The following is a 24,171-nucleotide window of genomic DNA, read 5'->3' on the forward strand; positions in this document are numbered from 1 at the left end:
TCTGCCCGCAAACACCATCCCATTAGCGAGAAGCAGGCATTCAGCTACTTCAAAATAATTCAACTAATTCGGCTGAAACCTCTGGGTTCAATTAGTGATGGATGGAACCTGAAAGAGCAGGGGATGGAGGGCGACACAGAAGAGGACTGAATACATGAGCAGGGACATGGGGGCCCTTTGGGGAGAGGTGGTGTCCTTCACCTTTTCACCTTCAGCATTACACTCCACATTCCCACCTATTATCTCTCTCTCTCTCTCTTTCATACACAATAATGATGAACTTGAAATGTGTGTGTGTGTGCTTCAGCCATATGATGGATGGTCACATAAGGTAAATGTCCTGTTAATAGACGAGTTGAGTACATCTAGATCAACTCGGAATCACAGTGAGCTACGATACAGAGCGAATTGCTCGGTTAATTTGATTGCCGTGTTTTTGGGACAAAACCAAACCTAAAACAGGGATGAGCAAATCAAATTTCAAGTTTGAAACAGAATGATCAGATATCATCAGTCGCACAATCAGGAAACAGAGGCTTGCAATCTCCAATTGCAAAACTCGCCCGAGAGAAGAGACCGCCGACCTCGCATGAGCACACAAACTCTCATCTCAATCTTCCAGTGTGTAAAGAGGGAGACCTTTGACCCCCCCCATACTCAAACAGAGCAAAGTTTGGAGAGTGGATGCAAAGCCTGTGTACTCAGCTCTTGTGCACACAGTTGGTTTCGCCTCCCGACTGTGTGTTCTCGCTGTTTACCTTTCATTAGACGAGGTGATGTGTCTATTACGGTGGAAGCCCTTGAGTTATAGTCGTATGTTTTCCTCATAATTAACTCACCCACTCCAGAGATATCTAAAAAGTGGACACAAAAAGGTAAAATGCCCGTCCTTTGGACAATCAGACGACATACTTGGGAAATGTTGCGGCCATAGATTTGTCTTATTCATGGAAAAATTACATCTTGTCAATATTACAACTAGAAAAGGTGCACTCAGTAGAGAGCAGATCTCTGCCAGGCGTGTCTGCAATGACCACTGCTGTAGTGTTTGATTGACCAACCAAAAATTGTCTAACCCCCTGTCTCGGCAGCAAGTGCATCAGATATGTTTTTCACTCGCACAGTGAAAAGATACACTCTCATATTAGTCTACGGCCCTGTGAAAGAGAACGTCTCAGCTGGAGAGTGTATTTGGGCTTCAAGTCTTTTTTCCATTCCATAATACGAATGCAAACGCAGGGTTAGTGCCCAAAGTAATGAGGAGGCAGGTAGTCAGTGGCAGAATAAAACCGGCAACAAAAGGTGTTTTTGAGAAAGTGTGAGTCACTGCAACCACGAGAGGTGCTAGAGCATGCAGCCATAACATGCCATCTGAAATATTACGCAGTTCACTGCGGCAGAATGCGAGATTAGCCCGCGGACAGACGCAGAGTTGCAGACTCACTCACTCACGGACACACATGAACGATCGCCTGATTCTCCTGGCTGAGAAAAATAACGACGGTTTGTCCAGTCACTATAAAGCATATATTACAAGGAGACCTTATAGTATGGAGCAGCTGGATAAAATGAGCATTCCTTGAGGAAACCTGCAACCGATGTGAAAGATAGTGATTCTTTTGAACATTTTCCTCCCACTGTGGCTCCAAGTTCACTCTGGACTGCTGAGAAGGCCCTGAGCTCACAGGTGACAAGTTCACCCAACACACAACACCAACAAGTGTGTGTGAGAGAGAGAGATTCAAAAGGTTTTTAAATAGAAAATTCAAATGAAAAGAAGCCGAAGGAAGAAAGAAAGGGAAACTTGAGCTCTTTTCTGTTATTGTACGGCCTTCATTCCTGGTTTGAAGAGAGGGTCTCGAGGTGAAAGTGGTTGGAAATGTGCACAGAGAGGGTAGAAAGGATGAAATGTCCTCCACGATTGGCGGAAACTCCCAGAGGAAAGTTGGTGAAGCTTGAGGAAGCCTCTGAGGCTAATCTATCATTAGCATTCTGAAGGAACCACTAGGACTTGGGACAGAAAGACACACACACACACACACACACACACACACACACACACACACACACACACACACACACACAAAAACACAACATTAGCTTGATTGCCACATTTATGAATATTTGCACAAAAGCAAACACACATGAATGTGAGCAAACATTAAGCTGCAACAGTGCTCACAAAAAGAGACATCTGAATGAGTAAGTCCCCCGTTCAACCCAAGGTGAACCCACAGAAGCAATAAGCGTCAAGACATAAACATCGAGTAATGTAAAACTATTATGAATCTATCAATCAATCAAGGGAAAACTTATCAGAATCTATTTTGATAATAGATTACTTGTAATTTTAAAAGAAAATTTGCCAAACATAATGATTCTAGCTCCTCAAATGCAAAGATTCACAGATTTTTCTTATCTTGCTTGTAAATTAAATAGTTTGAAAGTATTTCAGCAGGGCTGTCCTGAGAGCCATTTTTGGAGCTTCCGAGCTTCAGTGACACATATTTGAGGATATTTGATTTCGGTTGAAGCTTCAAAGCCTCGAAGGATCCGGGTCAGCCTTAGGTTTCCGACCGTCGGCCGGAGAAAATAACTCATTTAAAGACATCGCCTCGGGCTGTGGGAAACTGCAAGACATTTCTCACCTTTTTCGGCGGTTTTAGAAACCAAACAATTATTGGAGAAAATAAACAAATTCAATCAATATTACCTCAAGCCAGAGAAGATGAATTTGAACTAAAGTAGAACTAAATTGGCAAAAGAGTCTACAATACTGCGAATATAGTAAATCCACAACATGAAACAGTTAGTAAGTAGAAAGTCTTAACGGAAGATGTAAGCAGAGAACAAATCACATAGGGTCAAGAAAAAAGGGCTAAAACCAAGACACCTTATGATGCGCAAACACACTCGGGTTGACTAATACACATGAACAGAGTTTGATCTCACTGCTTCAATGCATGGTAAACACAATGAGGTCTGTTCCAGTAATGAGAAACTCCAGAGCTGTATTGATCACATGCAGTGGATCAGAAGACCTCTGTCAGTCCCTCGGAGCCCACTTTATACAGCTGGAGGACCCGACACAGCCCCCCTCTCATTTACCACTTCACTGTGCATCTCTCCCTCTCTCGCCCCTGCTGCCTCTGCATCGCAACTTGTCCTCTTGATCTATCCTAGAGGTTCTCTCATTCCCCTCCTCTTTTGTTGCCTCGTCTCCTCTCTTCTTCGCCGCTTCTTTCTCTCCGCTTCCATGTCTCAACCTCCTTATTTATGTAAATCCATTTGCTGTGAGAATGAAGCTTGTCTAATGTCCTGAACACTGCTGCATTTCATGCCATTTCTTCCCGGTAACGTTAGAATAATGAAAATGTAAATAGCGTTAAGCCGGGTAGCTTAAGACAACCTCTTAATGAAGGCAGAGAGAGAGAGAGACGAAGAGGAAGAGCGTAGACATTTTTAGCTTCAAAAGAGTCCCAACGTCACAGGCTACAGCATCATATACAGCAAGCCACTGAAGCGTGTGCATGGGAACCAGCTAGAGAACGGACATTATAGGGATTCAAGATGTGTGGTAAGAGCTGCCTCCCGATAAAGCCTGAGAGAATACCCTATCAAGCGGCATTTCAAGCGGTTTGCCGCAAACACCATTCATGTGTCTGTCTCTCTCTCTTGTTTGTGTCTTCAGGGCTTTCCTGTGGTTGCCAGTCAATCTTCAGGGAACAATCCCGTGCTGAGAAACGGAGGAGATGTTAATCAGGCTTTTTTGTTTCAGCCTCACTCTGAAGTGGCTGTCCATTAGCGGGATAAACCTAATATTACGTGAGCATTGATGTTATCAATAGTCCCTCTGCCTCCAACACTCGCGTTGGGAGTGAGGAAGGGGGGGGCGGTTATGTAAGAAGGGATCCAGGAGGGCTTCCCTTGAGGCTTTGCAGAGAAAGTGAAAGGAAAGAGGAAAGGAGAGAAAGACGGAGTATGTGAAGAAAGAACAACACAGGAAACGAGGGCAGAGGTGCACAAAGGTGACCTCTCATATGCTGCTGATGAAAAGATTGAGTCAGGGAAATGAGAGGGGGAGGGACACAGAATAAACCAGGATAATTAGTGATTTCCAACAGTGATTAAAAGGCAGGCGGAGGGAAACAATCGCGGCGGAGAGAATAATTAAAATGCAAAATGAATGAAACCGAAAGAGAGGTTTTCCTTTTCCTAGCTTTTGTTTCAGCAATACTTTCCCGCCAAAGATAAGTGTTTGCTGTCACCTTTATAAATGTCCTGTGCCTCTGTAAAGATTGCGAATCTACATCGACTGCAAAACAGCATGTGTGTCCTTCCTATGGTGGCTCAACCTTGGGATAACTCTGCATTAGCACATCAGGCTGTTAAGTCAATCCCAGAGCTACTCAGCGAAACAGACCATTGGCTTGATCTTTGATTATAAAAGCCTGCCAGGCTGGCAAGTTAATCCTGGAGCGTCGTAGGCCAATCAAGTTGTCAGGCCAGGCTCACCGTCAATAACACATTTAGGTCAAGCACAAAGGCATGGGGAAGACCTAATCTGCTCAAGGCACACCTCCACCAAATCAGATATAAGTCTCAAACAGTAAGAGTCTGAATCCATATGTATGTGCAAAGAAGTATGCTTAAACTGCTCTTCTGATTTGAAAAAAGTACAAAATCCATAACGGATCGGGGAGTTTGCTGGATAACTTCTTACAGCTGCCTGTTTTTATTGATCGCCATCCGAGCTCAGGCACTTGACAACGTGAAGCAGGAGAAAGGTTATTGTGCAGTCACCAGAACCACCCACATCTGCAGTGGCACAGAGAAATGAACCCGGAGCAGAAACAAACCAGACACGAGTGGAGGCACGGCGGCGGCGAAGGACGAGGGAGGTGCTGTGGCAACGAGGGGAGTGGAAAGGAGGCCGAGGAAACGCAGAAAAGATCGAACGGAATAAAGGGTGATGGAGAGAAAGCGAGAAAGAAAGAGACGGAGGCAGACAGGGAGACGGCACTATTTACGGTAGATTAGTTGTTATGGTGATAAGCAGGAGGGAGAGAAAAGGATGTAGTTGTCAGGGTGATGGGGCTGCACTGGGCTACTAATGATATGTAAAAATAACTGTGCTTGGATTTTGCCCTATACCTTTTGCAAAAAAAAAAATAAATAAAGAAAGAGCTAACACACATACACGCACAAACATGCTCAGATGAATACACAGAAAGACAAAGCAGTCTGCTGGAGCAGGCTCCTCTCATTAGCATTTGGAGACGTACTCAGATTCCTCCCCCACATTCGCAGCATGGAGCTCACTTTTTTCTATGTTTTTTGCCGAATGGAGATGGTAGATAGACACACACACACACACACACACACACACACACACAAACACTGGGGATGCGTGTGTGAGTGTTTGTTCCTGTGTGTAACGCTTGTAGCTCTGTGCTGACAACAGCGACTGAGTGCATAACACTTTGACAGAAGAAGATGGCAGAGGATTGTGGGTAATTGTAGTTTAAAGGGGCTGAAGGGGATTCTAGAATGCTGGTCTTTGTAGTTCCCCTGCCTGCGGTGTATCCTGGGTTTTCCAAAAGGCATCCGATGTCATCACTGTCAAACAAACAATCAAACACACCTCCATATGCCAAGTGCCGACAAACAATACCTCAGTTATGTTAATAAGTACACATACTCAATGTTGTGATGGCATATGACTTAAAGCATTCCCTCTCAAGTACGGTACAATCCAGAGGAACTTGTGCTAATTGTATTTACAATTTAAGCTAAATTTAGACTTCTACTCCACTGCATTTTTTGGGGGAGATACTGTAATATAATATATAATAAATAAACAATGACAGGGGCCATTCTGCATGATGGCTACTTTTACTTTATATTTTAAAGGGCTTGTGCGTAACATTTAGTGGGCTCGGCAGAAATGGAATATAATATTAATAAGTATGTTTTCTTTGTTGTATAATCAACTGAAAATAAGAATGTTATTATTGTTACCTTAGAACAAGCTATTTATATCTACAAATGGAGCGGGTCCTCTTGACAGACTCCGCTAGGTTCCTCCACCAAGTTTCTACAGAAGCCCAGAACGGACAAACTTGACACTGGCTCTAAATAGGGCCATTCACTTTTTTGTGTTGGCCACCACATGTTCTCCTACACTCTTGCCACACGGGAGAATTTTCAGTTGTTTACAATCTGCAACCTCAGCACTACAGTAGATGCTGCCAAACCCTACACACTGGCCCTCTAAGTATAGATTCTGCTGATAATACGGCCAGGATGCGCTTTTATACTATAGTATTTCTACTTTAACTCAAGTAAATACTCTGAATAATCAAAAAAAAAAAAAGATCAGCACAGCAATTGCATATTCATACTGATCAATGAGCCAACATACAACACTCAAGAGAAATGAGATATCACAAGACACTCAGACACAGAGCACACACTCCTCCACTAAATCACAGCCATTTAATGTGGACTAAATTGCCTTGATGTCTATAAAAGCATCTCGTGACACTTCTCCTCATTTACCAACAATTAATTAACTGGCAATCTATTTCTGTAGTATATATATAAACCCACTCAATTAAACACCCACACACACCCACACTCACGCACACATACACACACACACACACACAGTGTGCATATGCTGTGCTGAATTTTACAATATATTTTACTTGTGCCACAAACATGAATGATTCCCCAGCATAATTGCTTCATTATCAGCGGAGACCAGCACACCTCACATCAAACCACTCCTCTTCCAAATCATCTGTTCACTTTGGTATATATGGCCTACCTTCCTCCACACACACACACCACACCCATCACACATGATTGTAATACTGAGCATACATCAACCAGAGGGAGTCACATCCTATGATGGCTATGATGGTCTTTAAATGGAAAGAGGGGGATTTGAAGACCACGTGGTTTTCTCAAGTGTAACCTTCTACCTGGTGCTTGACACAAGTCTTGCTCTTAGCGTGCATCCCTGCAAACATCAAGACATCCTCCGTATCGTTTTGTACTCTTGCCTTCACACTACCAGATACTGCTGGCTTTTCAACAGATGCACAAACCAATAATACAATAATTCCAGTCGTCGATAGATACAATCAACAACTTCCTTGCTCATTACTTCGGTGAGCGAAGTAATGACGCAGTAAAATACAAGCCTCCACCTTCCTATAAAACCCAAAGCATTGCAGCTTGATTGCCTGCACGAGCTGGTCTATCCTCAGGCTGTGCAGCTGTTGTGAGCCGAGCAAAGAGAACAGGCTTCCCATCTATACACAATGCACCATCCAGGGGCAGTCTGGCTCTCCACAAGAAAGCCATTTAATCTCCAGCAGTCTGCATGTGATCAATCTCCCGGCACAGTGCTACTGCAGCGCGGGCCATTCCTCATCATTTAGAGAGAGAGGTATTGACCAGCCACGATAGCCTCCGTACCGCATTTGTGTGTGTTGTGAGCCAGCGGGAGAGAATGAACAAAATTGTCCGGTGTATGCAACACATCCTGTGGTTTGTTTATCTCTTATGTGCTTGTTACATGCATGTATGCTTATGAAAAGTGAATGTGCGCATTTCCGAAGGGGCAAAAACAGCAGGATAGCAAACACACGTGTTTATAGTCGGCTTGTTTGTATATTGATGTCTTGTGGGTTGATACAGCCGGCCATGTTCTCCACTTATCATCAATGCGTCCTTAGTTAAATATTCCTGCGTCGTGGCTTACAAAAAAAAAAAAACAGGCACAAGGACATTCCCGGCATTGTTAATGAGCATCAAATGCATGCATGATGATGAAAAAGGAGAGAAAAGGCAGAGCCAGAAACTACTCTTGAATGTGTTGCATCATTTCAGACGTGTCAAGTTGAAGGTTCGAGGCGATCGATCGTTTTAACTTGAGACCGGCTGCAGTCATATATGAGTGTGCACAGATGTCAATGTGGACAGTTTATCTGTCAATATACTGTTGGACTCTTTTCCTGTTTGAGACAGGCATGACAGGCATAGACAAGGTCTCGCTGCATCTTATTTGTGTGGGTCCTTTCGCCCATCTGCTTGGCAGAGAAAACGTATAGACAGGCACATTTCAGTTTTTTAAGTGTCAGAGAAATTGCACCAGTATGATTTGTGCAACGAAAGGAGAGCGCCTTGACAAATAAATTAACTGACTGGATTTTGTGTTCCTGTCGCCGCACTTATCGCAGCGTTATTCAGGCGTCAGCTCAATGGACTTCATCCCCCACACTGCCTTGGGGCCATGTCAGATTTACAGTTATCCATGATGGGCTCTTATCAGGGATTTGGAGCGGGACTTTGCAGAGTCATCTAGAATATTGGCTGTATCAGTTTTTATCCCCGCTCAGAGAAACAGCAAGAGGCCAAGGTTGGGATAGCACGAGTCACGCACGGAGAAACTTTCAGACGAATACAATCTCACGCACACACATTCCTGACATATCCTGCTGGGATCATAGCGATGCCCTGTCATATCAGAGTATGTAGACAGCGAGCTGACTGCAGTGGCTTTTGGGACACTCCTACGCTACTTTAGGCCCGCAGTCACAGCTGGTACCACTCCGTGCCGCTCGGAGTCTTATCTGTTTTTACAATTACACTCTTTAAAAGGCTCAATTTATAGTTTTTAGCATATGAATTAGAGGCTAATTTGCATATGTTGCGGGTGAGTTTAAGATTTATTTTTTCAACTGACCATGAAAGAAAACGGGCAGGTGGTATTGAAACTTTCTCAACAGCACAGAAACAGACCTTAAAAAGCATTCAATTAGATTTCATTTTGGCATATAGTTGTGTCCAGGATTAGTCCTTGTATTAACAGACATGACAATCGAATTCAGTGTCCAATGTTGTGTATTTCCTGCCGAGAGGCTATCCTTTCTCTTACATTGTACCTTTAAAGTGGAGTCAATAATCCCATTAAAGGCAGTTGAATCAATTCAAGCACTCTACATATGTACTGTAAAGCAGTGCTTCTACTGGGTTAAGTGCAAGACATGGCGAAGCTCCCATTCTTGTCTTTGAGTCCAGTGCAGTGTGTTGTTTTCCACTGCAGCATGTTCACTCATCCCTGCAGGCTGTGTTTAAGAGCCATTATGCCAGCTAACAGACCGGTCAGCAGGCCTTGGATGTGTTTAGTGATGTGTATTCTCTCATGACATTTGGAGTGCATAAATGGACAAAGTGTTCATGTGGCGTTTTATTTTTCCTTGTCTCTGTATAGGACAGCCGAGGCTGTGATGGCGCAGAGTCGCAGCTGTGAGCAATTCATAATCAGGGCTATTGTCCGTTTACCTCCTGGCAGTGAGCCTGGGGGAAAAGGCAACACACACTGGGCGTCTGTGGACCATTCTCATTGTGAAACACTACACTCAACCTTTGACCAAGGTGAAACTGATTGATGGGCAGGTAGTCCCAGCACAGTGCTCACCCTCTGTGCATGGTGAGCCATTGGAATTTCTTTTGCTCGCCATATCCCCACGGATTTAACCAAGGGTATGTAAAACACACTACTGCATCGCTGCTCAAATCTTAAACCATTCAGAGGTGAGGTGTCAGAAATGTGGATGGAATACCTCCGTTCAAAATCTCTCCTAAGTGTACTTGGATTTAGTTGGTGAGCTGGGTGTGACTGATTCTGACATTTGCTGATCCAAACGGACGTAGAACGCTCCTTTCTTTCAGCCTAAAATTACAACAAGTGGCAGTTGGCTTTCTTGGTCACGTAGTACTTTGACAATGAAATGGTGCGCAAAGACCGACAAACAACAAAGGTCACACAATGGGAATGAAGAGACATTTATATGTACGATATGTGTCTCAAAAAGCTATATAATTGGAATCATCTCATGCCATCCATATGTGCAGTGAGTCAGCGGAAAGTTTACAGAACAGCTCAATAAGTACCCTGTCTTTTACCTGGTTACCGTCAACCCAGACCCGACAAGCTCATACATCATACAGCAATCTTTGGTGTGGTCGTGTGCAGAAAGCCATGTCACCTCCCTGGGCACAACGCCATCACGGCAGAATTATATGCTCTTACTGAAATAGTGTCAGTTCCACAGCCTCGTTGTCGTGACACATCACAGTCCAATGAGACAGATTTCAGGGGAATAAAAGGGGAATCCTATTTTGATGCATCGGGTTGATGAAAATGTGGATCGATCAGGCTGCACTCGTGTTGTTTTTGTCATTCTTCTGTTGTCTCCAAGAATGTCCTTCATCCCACAAAGCTCAGTCCAACTAGGCACGCTTCCTTTCAGGTTTTTCTGATCCAAGTAGACGCTTTTCAGAACCTGTCCAGATTTTTCCCATTGTTGTGCCCTCTATGGATGTCATGTCAGGGTGGCCTCTGTCCTTACGACAGTAAGGAATCAACCTCAAAACGTGTGGCGTTGGGTTGAATATTGCTTAGGATGACATCAGGTGTGTTTGAGAAGACTGAGGGGAATGTTGTCTGTCCAAGGCCAAAATCTGTGGTTTATTCGGTTGACTGACGACTGCTGCCGCTACATCCCTAACTTCCACATTTCTTGACTGATTTCTGCTGAAACTCTGATTCAGTCCAGTGGACAGAGCAGTGTCAGCAGGTCTTTGAGAGGATCCACAGAGGAATGAGTTGAATATATAATATATAGACACACAGCTTAAAGATACTAACTCATTTTGTATCTTTATTTATATTTATTTAGGATAGATAGCGGGTGATGAGGTGGTCTTGCTGTAAAAGTTATATTCCTTCGCTGGTGAGAACATCTAAATTGTCAAAACACACCGGCAACGTATGTTGTGTCAGAACCCACGCACCCATTGTTTTCTCTGTAAGCCCACCCACCGGCAATGTCACATCAATTGGTAGGGATATCCCACTGTCTCGTTTCCCAGCGTGTTGTGTAGAGTTCATTTCCCCTCATTGTGCATGTTTTCCTTATCCCGTGTACCTTCACAATATGTTGAACTTTTTAAAATAATCCATTATTTGTTTTTCAATCAATTGACGACCTCGCTTAAAATGAGAGATGCCTGTGTGAAGTTACCGCAGGCCAAACATTTGACTTCAAATCTTTCACTTTGTGTTACAGCAGCCACAAAAATGGAAACCATTCGTCTGACTCTGAAATCTGAACGAGGGGAAAAAAGTCACTGTCAAATAAGCAGAGAGTTTTACTTGATAAAAGACTGATTCATAGAACCATTTTGCCTTCAGCTAATCCCTTTGTCCTTTAAGAAGAACTTTTAAAAACCTTCTTTCTGTACCTTTTCTTCCTGATCCCTCCATTCTCTTTCTCTTAACCACGTTTGACAATGCATGGCATTGCTCTGTGCAGACCACCAGGTTTTGTGCATTGTTCTTACCCACATTTTACATTCTTCAGAGTGGCTCTCAGCCTGCTACAAACTGGTAATTGGGTTTGCGAGCAGACAGAGATCCCAGTTAAAGAGTCACTGTCCTGTCTGATTAAAGTCTGGGTCTTTATGGGCTAATCTCCAGCAAAGAGGCTGGAACAGGCTCGCTCAGGTCTGACTGGTGTCGGCTCCGGGTCGGACCGAGAAGGAGACGATTGGAGGACCCTGACAGCTGCTCAGAGTCCCTGCGAGTGAATCTCACGCAGTGTCAGCACGGCCTTGGTCAGCCCACTGCACAATCACATCGAGGTGAGGAGACATGCTGAGCAGAATGCCTGGGGTAAACACCCTCATTTGCAGCAGCAGAGCATACACACTCCAAGATGTGGGTCAAATACGACCTGTATATTAACAGCTCAAACATCCACAGACGTGTGTGTGTGTGTGTGTGTGTGTGTGCACTCACGCCACAAATATAACAAACCAAAAAACAGCAATCTACCCCAATTGATATCCGATTCTGCAGAGCCCGAGTGTTCATTAAAACCATGAGCAGTGCAAAGCGTGGAGCAAAGAATGATGGAATCAGAGACACATGCAGCCTCCACACCTTTGGGAAACTCATTAGTCCAAGTAATACGGACACAAGCAGACCCCACATTGAATAGTTGTAGGATTTTGGAGTGCTATAAAATCTGGGAATCCCTTCCGGATATTGTGGGGGGGGAAATCAATTGAACATCTGCTTTATCCACTGTCTCTTGAGGGCTAATCAAGGTCTCAGAGCTGATTCTCAACCATAGCTATTCAAGGTTGTGGAGCCAAATTCCATACTCTTCCTCCAATCCTACAGAAACAATAAGAGTATTCCCATCTGATACCAAATGTCCAACAAACACTGAACACAGAACAGTAATCCAAATAAAAGTATCTTTCTTTGTCTCTAACTTTCTTTTCCTTTCAGAGTTGTGCTAAAAAAATGTTCGGTTTGGACTCAACAATAACAATAACAATAACTATGAATGAATTTGACCGAGGTGCAAGTAAGAAGCCAGAGGTGGTCACTGCGAGGTAATTTAATAGCAGCCATCAGAGTCCAGCTGCTCCATCTCTTTCATCCCCAGCACATGAAGACAAATATCCCAAACCTTTGAACCAGAAAACAATCACCCGCCAGGGGCTTTATCAGCCAATTAATCTCCTTTACTACCACATTTCATCTTTAACGCAGACACCCAAACCGTCATCCCGTTCAATTTGTCTGAGACTAGTATGGGGAGAGCGATAGAGTAAGGCAGACAAATTAATTTGATACGTCTTAAGGCAACACAATTTAATAAAGTACAAAATAAGATACTGAAATCACAACACTTGCGATGTCAGCACTGACAAAAGGCTGTGGTATTTTCTTGTGCATTTAAAAAGGAGCAGATGTCAAAAGACATTTATTATAATGTGGCGGATGCAAAAAAAAATGCCCCAAAACTGCTTGGGGTTCCGGGGGTTACCAAACAAAGATTCAAAAGAAACAATGCAGTGTGTAAAGTGTGTGTGTGTGTGTGCGTGTGTGTGTGTGTGTGTGTGTGAGTGAGTGAGACAGTGTCCATGTCCCAGATTACAAGTTTAATGTGAGCATGCCTGATTTTTCCACATGGCTCCATTTATAATCTTTCTGGCAGACAGAGAAGCCTTTCAAAGTGTCATTAAATACCCAAACTGCCCCGTGACACTGTTTCACCTTTGTAGTATTGACTTTACTGCTATCGATGTTTGACCGAAGGTCCCAGAGGACCCACTTGAGGGATCTGATGGGCTGTCCTGTCCCCCACGGACCAAAGCGCACAACCACACAGGTACTCACACATGCACGTAAGCAGTCAATTACTTATTAAGGACCGATCAATAGTTGAACAGATATCAAGTTAAATTCCCTTATTTTGTCATTGTGTTCTGTAAGAGAGTAAGCTTGTTGTTAAAGTTAAACTAGCGCAGCCATTATATACTGTGGCTTAGTTGGATGATAAAAGTGCCAAAGATTTTCTCAAGACAAAATTGCTGAATCAATTATATTTCATTGATCTTTTTAAGCAGTCTCAAAGGGCCTGATCAGACTAATATGCTGATTTAACTGACATGAGCTTAGCCTTGTGTCTTACCTTTTAATTTAGATAATCACAGGTATGATTACTGTCTTGAACGATTAGCTACGGTGACCAGGTGTCTCTGCATAGTCTTTTAAAGAATAACTTACAACTTTAAATGTTCAGACACTTGGTACATTTTTTGAACATAGATTTACATACAAGCATTCGGGTCTGCATATTCAGACTTTTACTGGCAGCTGAAGGTTAATAATTAAACTTAAACTTAGGTGAACTTTTGTCACGTCGACCAATAGCAAGCCATCTTGACTGCGCTGATCTTTGAGGCAACAGAGAGCCGAACAGTCCGAAATGGAGGAGGCTATCGTAGCTTGTTAGCGATGTTGCACGATCCAGTTCTATTTCATCTCCCATGCCAGACTATATACTGCTCCACAAAAGAAGCATGCTCTGCAGACAGTTACGAGACATTCTTTATGAATTTATTGTACCTTTTGTGAGTGACCAAGCTAACTTCGTTTGGAGAGCTTTTTCCACCGTCAGTAAGTCTTCCTCGAGCGAAAGGATGTACAATCCTGCCACAGTGCTTTCGCCACAGTACAGCTACAGCCAACCAGCCACTGCAAATCCGCCACAGTATATGGGTGTCTGTAAGCGTGTCTGTATTCTGTGTCACTGAGCATCTCCTTTGCGGGTTGAAGCACATTATTTATTGATAAGTTGCCCTTCTGCTCTTTGTACCCGTGTCTGTGGGTGTGCTTCCTTCAATATAAAACCTTAATCTAAAGGTCAGTCCTTAAATCTTCGAACATGCCCAGTCATGTCTGCAGTACAAACACACACACACACACACACACACATGCACTTTCCTGAATGCAACCAATTGGTTTTCGTATTGTCTTACATGATTTTACCTGCAGAGTGACATTTTTTACTAGTATTAAACTATTATGTGAATACCGAGTGCCAGAGAAGTGCATTATACACTGTTACGCACAAGGCCTACTTTCTCTCTGTAATGGCAGCTTGTCTTCACAGTGTTGTAATGGACTACCTGAATCCCTATATGTATTCCTGTCATGAAAAGCTTGTACGTTCAATCTTTTTTGCTCCCCATTTTCTCTTTTGACCTTTGCATTTGTTCACAATTGATGCTCAATTTGCTGGCATTTAGAGCCAAAATGAGTTTCGCAGTAACCCTTGGTGACCTAGTCACTGAGCAATTGGATCATTTGGTAGCTGTCAATCTCTCTAGATTGTGGTAGGCCGAGCTAATTCTCAGAAGTACAGTGAATATGGTTTCATTAATTCAAATGCTCTTCAACTAAAGCGCAGGCAAAGTCACACTTATATCTAAATTGCTCAACAGTGCTCCCGTTTTCTTGTGCGAGTCGTTCTCACACAGAAATGGGAAGGGCATCGTACTTGGCAATTGCTCATCTGAATTGTTCATCTTTTTAAAGCATGCAACACAGACACAGACACACACGGCAGCGAGACATCAGTATTTTATAGTAGAATTACGCTGTTTAGTGTGCCGTGCGGCACAACGACAGCAATAAACAACAATTAAAGTTTGTTCACCAGCTAAACACAATCCAACAGTGACAGTCATTGTGATTTAAGGTCTAGACTTTGAATTTAGTGTAGACAGAAGTTCATAAAAGAGCCGTACAAAAAAAATGATTCACTTATGTCTGTGAAATTTTCCAGAAGCCTCCGAATTAAATCAATGGCGGCGCCAGCCATTGATGGTTACCATGAAATGCAGACACAACACTGAAACACACTCACACACGTACATAAAAAAAACAAAAAACAGCCATTGAAACATATTAACATACAGAGGGTGCATGCGCAGGCTTCAGACGTACAAGAAAGGAGGTGGGTTAAATACCTGAGCCTCTCTTAGAGACGACCTTTACACTCTTGGACAGCGTGAAGTACAGCAGGATCAGCAGAGGGCTGGGAGGTCTCATCTTCCCGCCCCTGTCCTCACAGCCTGAAGGAGAGGAGACATGGGCAGGGCGAAGGAGGGATGGCAGGAGAGGGAGAAAAAGAGAAAGAGAGTGGTCAGTCACCACTTGTACAGGAGATCAAGCACCTCCTTGTTGCCTTCTAGACAAGAGTAAGTGTAAGTGTGGAGCGATGTTCTGCCCAAACAATATAGGCAAACACACTTGGACACTCACATCAACATAACACTTTGCACAATACCCCTAGGGTATCTTTCTTGTAATGATTTCCTCTCATGATCGCAATTGAGACCTGTTATCATGACGGGGATATATTTCACGAGAAACCATTCCCTAAGATGCTGACGAATCAATAAAGAAATAATTACATGTGTAAGAAACACCACTTTAAGTAGCCAGCTTCATTAAAAACAGGGGAGACCTTGAAGGGAATTTCAAATTATCACCTTGTGACTCGCGGAGATGCGGCACATATCCCACCCATATCCCTTATCGACTCATACATCATATTAATTGATGGAGGTGACTCCTTCTCCACTCCTCATCTTCTCTCAGTAAATGACATAATCTAACATGTAGTAATTACCTTCTAATAGCCGGCTCGTGAAATAGAGCCGTTGCTGCTGTATCAATTTGATGTGAATTCAAAAAAAAAGAATACACTCATCAAAGTAACATTTTATTAGCCTAGAGAGCTAGCCGATGGCAATACCCTTCAAAATCAACTGCAATAAAAGCCTTAGAGACGAAACAAAACACACATGAAGACGTTAGCAAGTGAAATTACTGAAAGTCTATAATGTTAGACAAGGAACAGTTTAACATTTTGGGAAATATGATTGATACAAGATTGATACCGCTCTCACGTCACTTTGTTGACGCTGCAGTAAGCAGCTGTTTAGCTTAGCTTAGCATTAAGACAGAAAACGATGGAAACAGCTAGCCTTGCTCTGCACTAACGTAGAAAAATCTGCCTACCAGCATGTCTAAGCTCAATAATTAACAACTATTTCTTGGTTACATTTTGACAGAGCCAGGCGAGCCGTTTCCCCGTTTCCAGTCTTTGTGCTACAGCTAAGTTAGCTAGTTGCGGTCAATAGGTTCATATTCACGATGCTAATACGCGTGTTATCTTCTCAACTACCGTTTGGCAAGAAGGCAAATAAGCATATCATTCAAAATGCAGAACTATTCCTGAAGGTTGGGTAGAGACCCATTGCCTTGTTTCATTTCAAACATGGACGGCAGCAGAGAAGCAAAAAGGTGACAGTGGTGGCGTTAACAGAGCCCCCAATCTACTACAGCTGCCAGTCTGGGTAGTCGTATGTGTCAGAGGCACCAGACAGCCAAACAGAATAAAGTGATTGGAGGAGAAGAGCAGATTCACCAAAAGCCAGATCGGTGTTTCCGTCACTATAGGAAAAGGAGAACACAACAGACAGCAAATCAAACCGTTGAACCAGAAAGGACATGACGAGGGCCATGGCCTTTGGAGACAGAAACTAACGGCACAGAGAGCCAGAGCCAGGAGGGACCCTGGAGTCTGCGGCAGGTCACGTGCACTCCGGATTAGCATAGCTAATGAAAGGAGCCTCTCTCAGTGTGTGTTTACACGACACTCGCAAGGCCCGCTCTGAAAAGAAGCCTTTCTCTCCTCCTCCGTCACATTCTACTCGGAAACAACGCTCAGTCGATAAACACCGCTCTGCCAATAACATTCTGGCAAATGCCACAGCTGAAGGATTGGCGCCTCTTTGTTTGGCTAAAAGGCCTTTAAAAACACTTGCCGATAAGCTGGTCCGTTCTAATTGTGTGTTTGTAGCTGCAGCGGTAACCCCGCGGTCAGTTTATGGCTAAGTGCACACACAAATCACCAACCACAAACACTCTCAAAGGCCCAAATCCTTAAGAGGGCCGGTCAGATTTCAATTCAATTCAGATAAGAGATCTAAATCTGATTGGCCCCGATATTCCTCTTTGAACAAGTCCAATGACCATTTCTGCAATACCGTCCCGGAAATGTAACATGACAAGGACAATGGAGGGACTTGCGGCTATAAAAAAACACGATGATAAGAGTAAAGAATTTAAAAGTCAAGAAACTATTTTATGGAGACCATAATCACACACGCGCAAGCAGAAGAGAGAGAGAAAGAAAAAGAGAAACAGATGAGATCACCATTGGGTCTGCATGATATTTAGTTGTCCATTGCTGTGTACTGAAAAACACGAGTGCACAGTGTTACCCCCTGCTCTTTGTAAAACTCCTTAACCCTAGTACAGTCCTCTTAATGTACTTGTTGACCGCATGCTTTATTATCAGCCAGCCTGCGGTCTTTCCCTTCTTCTTCATGGTTTTTACGGCGGTTGGCATCCAGCTTATTGGTGCATTACCGCTGTCTTTCTCTCGCTGAAAAGATATTCGAGATATGTTGACTCATTGCCCGCATGTCAAAATTGTTAATCATAGCATGTCACTTAAGTGTTAAAGTATTATTCTACTTAAAAAAAACTACTTAAAGTTTAAACAATTAATCAATTTGAGTTTTTTCCTTATGGTTTGAAGTGTTTTAAAGAGTTTGTTAAAAAAAAAAGACATACAATTAGACAATTTTAAATCAAAATACTGGGGCATCCAGTTATGACGAGCACCATGCTGTACAACCGCAACATCCCAACTTTGATTCAGACCAGTGACCTTTGTTGCATGTCTCTGTATATTGTGTGTTTCCTGTCTCTGGACTGTAAGCTGTCCAATCATACCAAACTGACTTTATTCCAAGCTGCTGATACAAGTTGATTTACTAAACCCAACTGAATGATTGACAGGTTGAGTTTCTTTAGCTGCAGGATGGGGAGCTGCTGCCCCCCCCCCCCCCTCGTCACAGCCTGATTCAATAGAACAATGCCAGCGACACTCTTCTGTGTCCCAATCATGTCACGCCTTCACAAGCTCAGTGGGCTGTTGGTCCTGCCAGCCATGACATCACCGGCCTGCCATCCTCACACACAGAGGGGCATTGTGCGCCTCGCGCGACCTCCCAAAAACAGGCAAACGCACTTTGTCTCCCTTCAACTCTCCTTCTCCACTCCCCCTGCATTCTCACCACAAATAAGTTGAAACTGCTGCACAAAAAAAAAAAACTTCCAAGAACCCAGAGCAGGTTCTGTAGAGCAGACTGCTCGTTGATGAAGTGAGAGAAAGTACACACACATTAAACATCAGTCTGTAGACACCGTAAAGCAACAGAATTCCTGTAAAGGACTTAGCCATTAAAAACTGCAGTGACTAAGTGGAGCTGTTTTTTTTTGGTGTTTTTTTCAAAACTTGCACCACTCAACACTTGAAGGCTCTTCTATCACTTCGTCATGCTCAAAGCGAGCAAACGCTGCGTTTAAATAACATACTAGTCACCTCTAAGGTTCGTTTCCCCCACAAGGCCATGCAGGTAGCCTCGCAAACAGGAAGGATCTAGTGAGTTTATTTAAACTGTACAAGACAGATCTCTTATTCTAATTCCCCCAGTGTGACTGACTCATCTGAAACTCGTCTGAATGTATCTGAATACAACATACGAGCTCTATTGTTTCCAGGGCATCATGGGAGAAAAACACACAATAACGCTTGGCTGCCATTGCTCATTGAACGCATCGCCCCAAAACCTCTCAAAGCAAAATCAAACACACGAAAGGTTGGTGAGAATACATATTCTTAAAAAAAAAAATCACTGCACACAAGTAAGAAGTAGCACAGATATATATCCTCTGATTGCAATACGACATTCTGGCGCTGCTCGTACGGTTGGATACGGCCGAGCTGTTTTCTCTGAGGCGTCAGGAGCAGGTGTGTTTGAGGAGGCACACACAGAGGCATGGCGTGATATCCACGCTTCAGCGATGCATGAAGCACGCACACATCATCACACACAGTAGCACACATGCCGTTTGCCTGCTGCTTTTTCACCAGAAAATGAGGGGCATGGCCTTGCACTGCCTGCTGACTCGCCCTGACAAAAGGAGCAGAGGAATTTACTGTCTCATGCCATTGTTATGGGACTGTATCTCCCAGGATAGCTGTATCTCCTCCCATCTTTTTCCCCAAATTCAATTATCACCTCACGCTAGTTGCTGCTGGCCCACTTCCTCTGCTGTGTGCAAGCGGTGCATGTCTGTGGCCGTGCGCGTTACTCACATATTTTTTTTTTTTTTTTTTGTCTCTCTATATCTGAACAGGACACACACATTCACACATTACAAGGATAACCTAAAAAAAACAGCTCTGTTGCTGTTGCTATAGCTCGCAGTTCCATCTTAAGACGGAGAAGGAAACCTCCGCCATCTTGGCACGGCAAGCTGTGGATGATTGATCGTGTGATTTAGGGATTTAATCCAATTTGACGGCAGTGCGGTCTTAGGTAGAGTACATCTTCCTGGCATTTATTAGACGTGGCTCTGTGGCCCGACAGCACCAAGAAATGCAGACAGTTAAAAGCGTGCATCTGAAAAGAACACATCTGATCGCCGTTTCCTTGGGTTTGTACACACAGCGCTATAGTCTATTTTTTTTTTTACATTTCACTGCATGTGAAGCTGCATTTTCATAGTATATGAATGGACAAGTAAAGGTATGGTATCCAACAAAGTATGACGTTAATTAAGACGACTGCTTTAAATGACGATCTGTGTTTCATCCGTCTCTGCTGGGTTACAGCAGATTATTAAAGAGTGCACCGCTGTATGAACACAGCTGTAGATGTAGATCCAAGGAATTGAACTTTCTCACACTCACACATTTCAAGACCAGTCGTGGTTTTTGATCAATATTTCATACGTAATAGCTGCAGAATATTAAATGAAATCACGGCAGGTGGAAAAATACTCTTCAGCTGCATTTTGATCATTACCCTGTTGTCATGAGATGAGAATGTGTACATGTATACCATCCTCCATTCTAGGAACACTACATTATTTATATGCTTGAGCAGCCACTGAGTGCACAGAGTAACCTTTAACGCTATGCAGTGAGAGACATAAAATCACTGATAATATATCATGGAGCCGGTTGGGCGTTGGAGTCAAACGCAGCAATTTAAAGGGGATAAAGTGAAAGTGAAAGCAAGTTTGTGTGCAGATGCAACTCTCTCACATTTGCCGTTATTCTCTCTCCATCTGTAGTTTTAGCTATGCCAACATCAAACATGCAGAGCAGCCAGAAACAAAGACAAAGAAGAGTAGTGAAAGCACACACACACACACACACATGAGTGAGTGAGTCAGAGGTGTTTATGTGTGTCACTGTGTCAAAGACATTCATGCTAGGATTGCTAGTAAATGGCACAGCACACTGCAACTATGCTTACTGTATTGTGTACCTGTTCCTTCATCTGTGCCATGTGGCATGTATGCGTGTGTGTGTGTGCCTGTGTGTGTTTGCTCTGCGGTTTGCCAGATGTGTCACAGTGTGAGTCAGGTCCCATGGGTATAATTTTGCAGCAGTAATGTGAATCACTGCCTCAGAATAAAAAAAAAATAAGCTCGGTGGTAGGCTGAGCGAGCATTCTTTAAAACGCGTTTGACCGCTTTTGACCATGGGCAGCCCTCGTTAATCTCCAGAGGCCGGCCATAGGTGGTTAGAGTTAACGAGCAAGGTGCGGTGAGCTATGCCCGGCCTCAGTCCCAACATGCACCTCTTCGCTGAGTGAGATTAATTACCACACAACTCTGAGCCAATCCAAACCCCCGCCGTTCCCCGAGCCCCGGTCGCAGACGCTCAGATACATACACTCACTGTAAAAGAGCACATTCGGAGCGCTTGAAATGCGACGCTGTGTGCGCATGATTAATTAAAAGAGCTTCGAGGCAAAAAAAAAACGGAAGTCATTTGCACGTGATTGGTCAAGAGCACCGCTGTGGGTTGTTGCCAGTGATTTCAGACACATTCCACCAGCAGTGGAGCATTTTTCCTCCAGTGGTTGTCGATTGCTTTCAGCTACATTCCCCCGTGCCCATTGTCAGCTGTCCAAGGATGACTGGCTGCAGAGACACTCGCATGCTCCCAGTCAATGCTGCCTTTGATGGAGGGCAGGGGCCGACACTCTCCTCGGCCATTTAGTGTACACCCCCCGCTGGGAGCACACAGGAACCACCACTGACACACAGATGGGACTAAATATACTGTCAAGCACACACACATCCTTCACATGCAGTCATATGTACACGATACAAGGCTTACGATTTTTTCAATACTGTAAGCTAGGAAATATATCGCGACTTTTAAAATCTAAACTAAATAAAGTAATGACATCTTTGCATGTAAACTTTTACTTAAAAATGCATCATATTTTTGAAAATGTATACAGAATCACAAAGTTTTATTATTTCACAATACTTATCTAAACCTATATCTTCATAAAACCTTTTTAAAATATGTTTTATCTTGTTTTTTATTATCTCCTGCATTCAGATGACTTCCTCCAGTCTGTTATTACTCTCCAGACATCGTCCTTATAGTGTTACTCTTATCCTTCTAGTCTAAGAGAAAGGTAAGCATATTAGTATTTAGCCCTTTGAATTATAGGCAAACCCTGCTAAGGAACACTATGGTAATATTCTCTTTGTGTTCTAGATTACAGGTATATTCTTATAATGTGTAACTGTGATAGTGCTGACTGTTTGGTGTGCATGTGTATGAGAGTTTACAGTAATTAATGCCATAAAACAGATTTATTGTAAAGTACACTTACAGTAAGGCTTTGTTACTAAAAAATATAGTCAAAGCAAAGTTACTGTAAAAAAGTATTAGATGGGCAATAGAAGAGTGTTGTTTAAGTATAATAAATACCTTACAATGTGTTGTGTAGTACAAATTAAGACATCATGTCGGTAATGGACCCGTCTGACGGTGTGGATAAGATGCACCTGCTCCACAGATAAAACTCTCATTTAGGGTTTTCCCTGCCTTCTGTATTTGTTAGTTTAGTCACAAGAAAGATGGATTAATGAAGTGGAACACAAGTCAAAACATGCAAATACAAAAGTACATTTCTGTCACTTTTCTGGGAGGACTAACGTCAGGCTTTACCATGAAACAAGCTGCCCTTATTCAAGGTAATCATGTAGCCAAGCAACAGAGCCGGGCGTTGGTGTACGTTTGCTATCCTCTCGTCAACTGAAGTAAATAAAAACATCACCAAATGGCTATTGATTGGTTTAAATACATTCTTATTGTATCAGGCGGAGAACATTATGCCCTTCATTTGCCAAATTGCAGTCTGATATTGACAGCTGCTACTAGAGGGCATCCGAGCGTTCAGCGTAATGCCAACACAGGTTTTTTTTTTTTTAAAGGTGTAACTGTTGTTTTCTGCAGGAAGTGACAACGTGAGATCAAATACATCCAACTCAGATAATCGTAAAGAGGAAATTTCTCACTTTCAAGTCAATGTTTCCGGGCCTGAGGGGAAACGCGTGGTTCTGGGGACCCTGTCAATTCGCCGCTGTCTGGGACAAACAATAGCTGGGATTGCAGGAGCTTTTCCTGAAACACCTTTAATCCCAGAAAGAGAGAGAGAGGACTGTGGTTGGCTTTCCCTGACAGACATTACAGCTGCTATAGAGGAGCACGGTCCCCTCATGAGGGATCAGCAGCCGCTGTTTACAGTAGAAACCCACTGCCATTATGTTGCAGACTGCACAAAAAACGACGACGGTGATGGAAAGAAAACAGTGAAAGGTGGCATGCAGAATATAGAACGGGGGGGAAAAAACAGCCCATACATTTGTTAGGTTCCTCTTCTATCTAGCCTGCGGCGGGGAAATGTGCTGGCTGTGCCTATATTAGTGGAGTGTGGAGAGACACTGCGGTCCATCCTCTCAAAACTGACAGGGGTTTCTTAAAACAAAGATCCCTGAGGACAGGAAATGCTGGCCTGAGCGATTTTCAGCCCGGAATGTGCATTTACGCCTTGGTGTCCATGACGGAGTCTATCCTATTGTCTATAGCGGAGCCATTGTGATGGCAATGCAGCCTAAATGAGGCCAATAATAGTGCCCCGCTTGGTCCCCAGAGTCTTGCCTGTTTAAAAATCGATTCTCTGCTTGACTAGGGACAGGCTGGGAATAGAATGAACTGGAAGGAATGGAGCGGAAAGTGGTGATGAGAAGGGGGGGGGGGGGGTACAAAAGATAAGGAAGACATACAAATCCAGGCATATGTTCAACTGTCAACTATCGGTGCATCGTGACCTTTGACATACATGTTGATGTGACAAACATAAAGTACAAATCAAGCTTTAATTGCTATCTCCTGCATGCCTTGACTGTTTTATGCCTTTTGGATTGTTTTCCTCTGTTAACATGTTACTGTATATCATGTCAGCTGTGAACTCCATCCACCAAACAGAGCAACCTCTGTTTACACTGTGCAGCACATTATTGTACCGCCCACAGCAGTTATTCCAACACTAACCCTTTATCAATGTTTATTGTTCTCCTGCTGTTGTTTTCGCCCTATTTTATGCCTACTTGGCTGTATATAAAAGCAATATCTTTATGCTTGTTTACCTTTGTTTCGCTGTATATCTATGTTATTGATCGTGGCACTTTGTGTTGGGAGACACAACTGAAAAAATAAAAAAGGTGCCCATTTTAAATCAGAGCTGTGAATCTTCTCTTCCACGTGC

At 43.3% G+C, this 24,171-nt stretch overlaps 1 protein-coding gene across 1 annotated transcript in view; it reads right to left on the reverse strand.

Annotated features, from left to right (window-relative positions):
• The window catches only part of il1rapl1a (interleukin 1 receptor accessory protein-like 1a), a 126,869-nt gene extending 111,376 nt beyond the window's left edge, over positions 1–15,493 (reverse strand). The window contains exon 1 of the mRNA XM_076102986.1: positions 15,412–15,493. Within this exon, the coding sequence (XP_075959101.1) occupies positions 15,412–15,493 (82 nt within the window). The remainder of the gene's footprint in view (positions 1–15,411) is intronic.
• Positions 15,494–24,171: the final 8,678 nt, after the last annotated feature.

This window comes from Anarhichas minor, unplaced genomic scaffold (genome assembly GCF_050575085.1).
Source record: "Anarhichas minor isolate MPS153535 unplaced genomic scaffold, ASM5057508v1 ptg000004l, whole genome shotgun sequence".
In the NCBI taxonomy this organism is placed as follows: domain Eukaryota; kingdom Metazoa; phylum Chordata; class Actinopteri; order Perciformes; family Anarhichadidae; genus Anarhichas; species Anarhichas minor.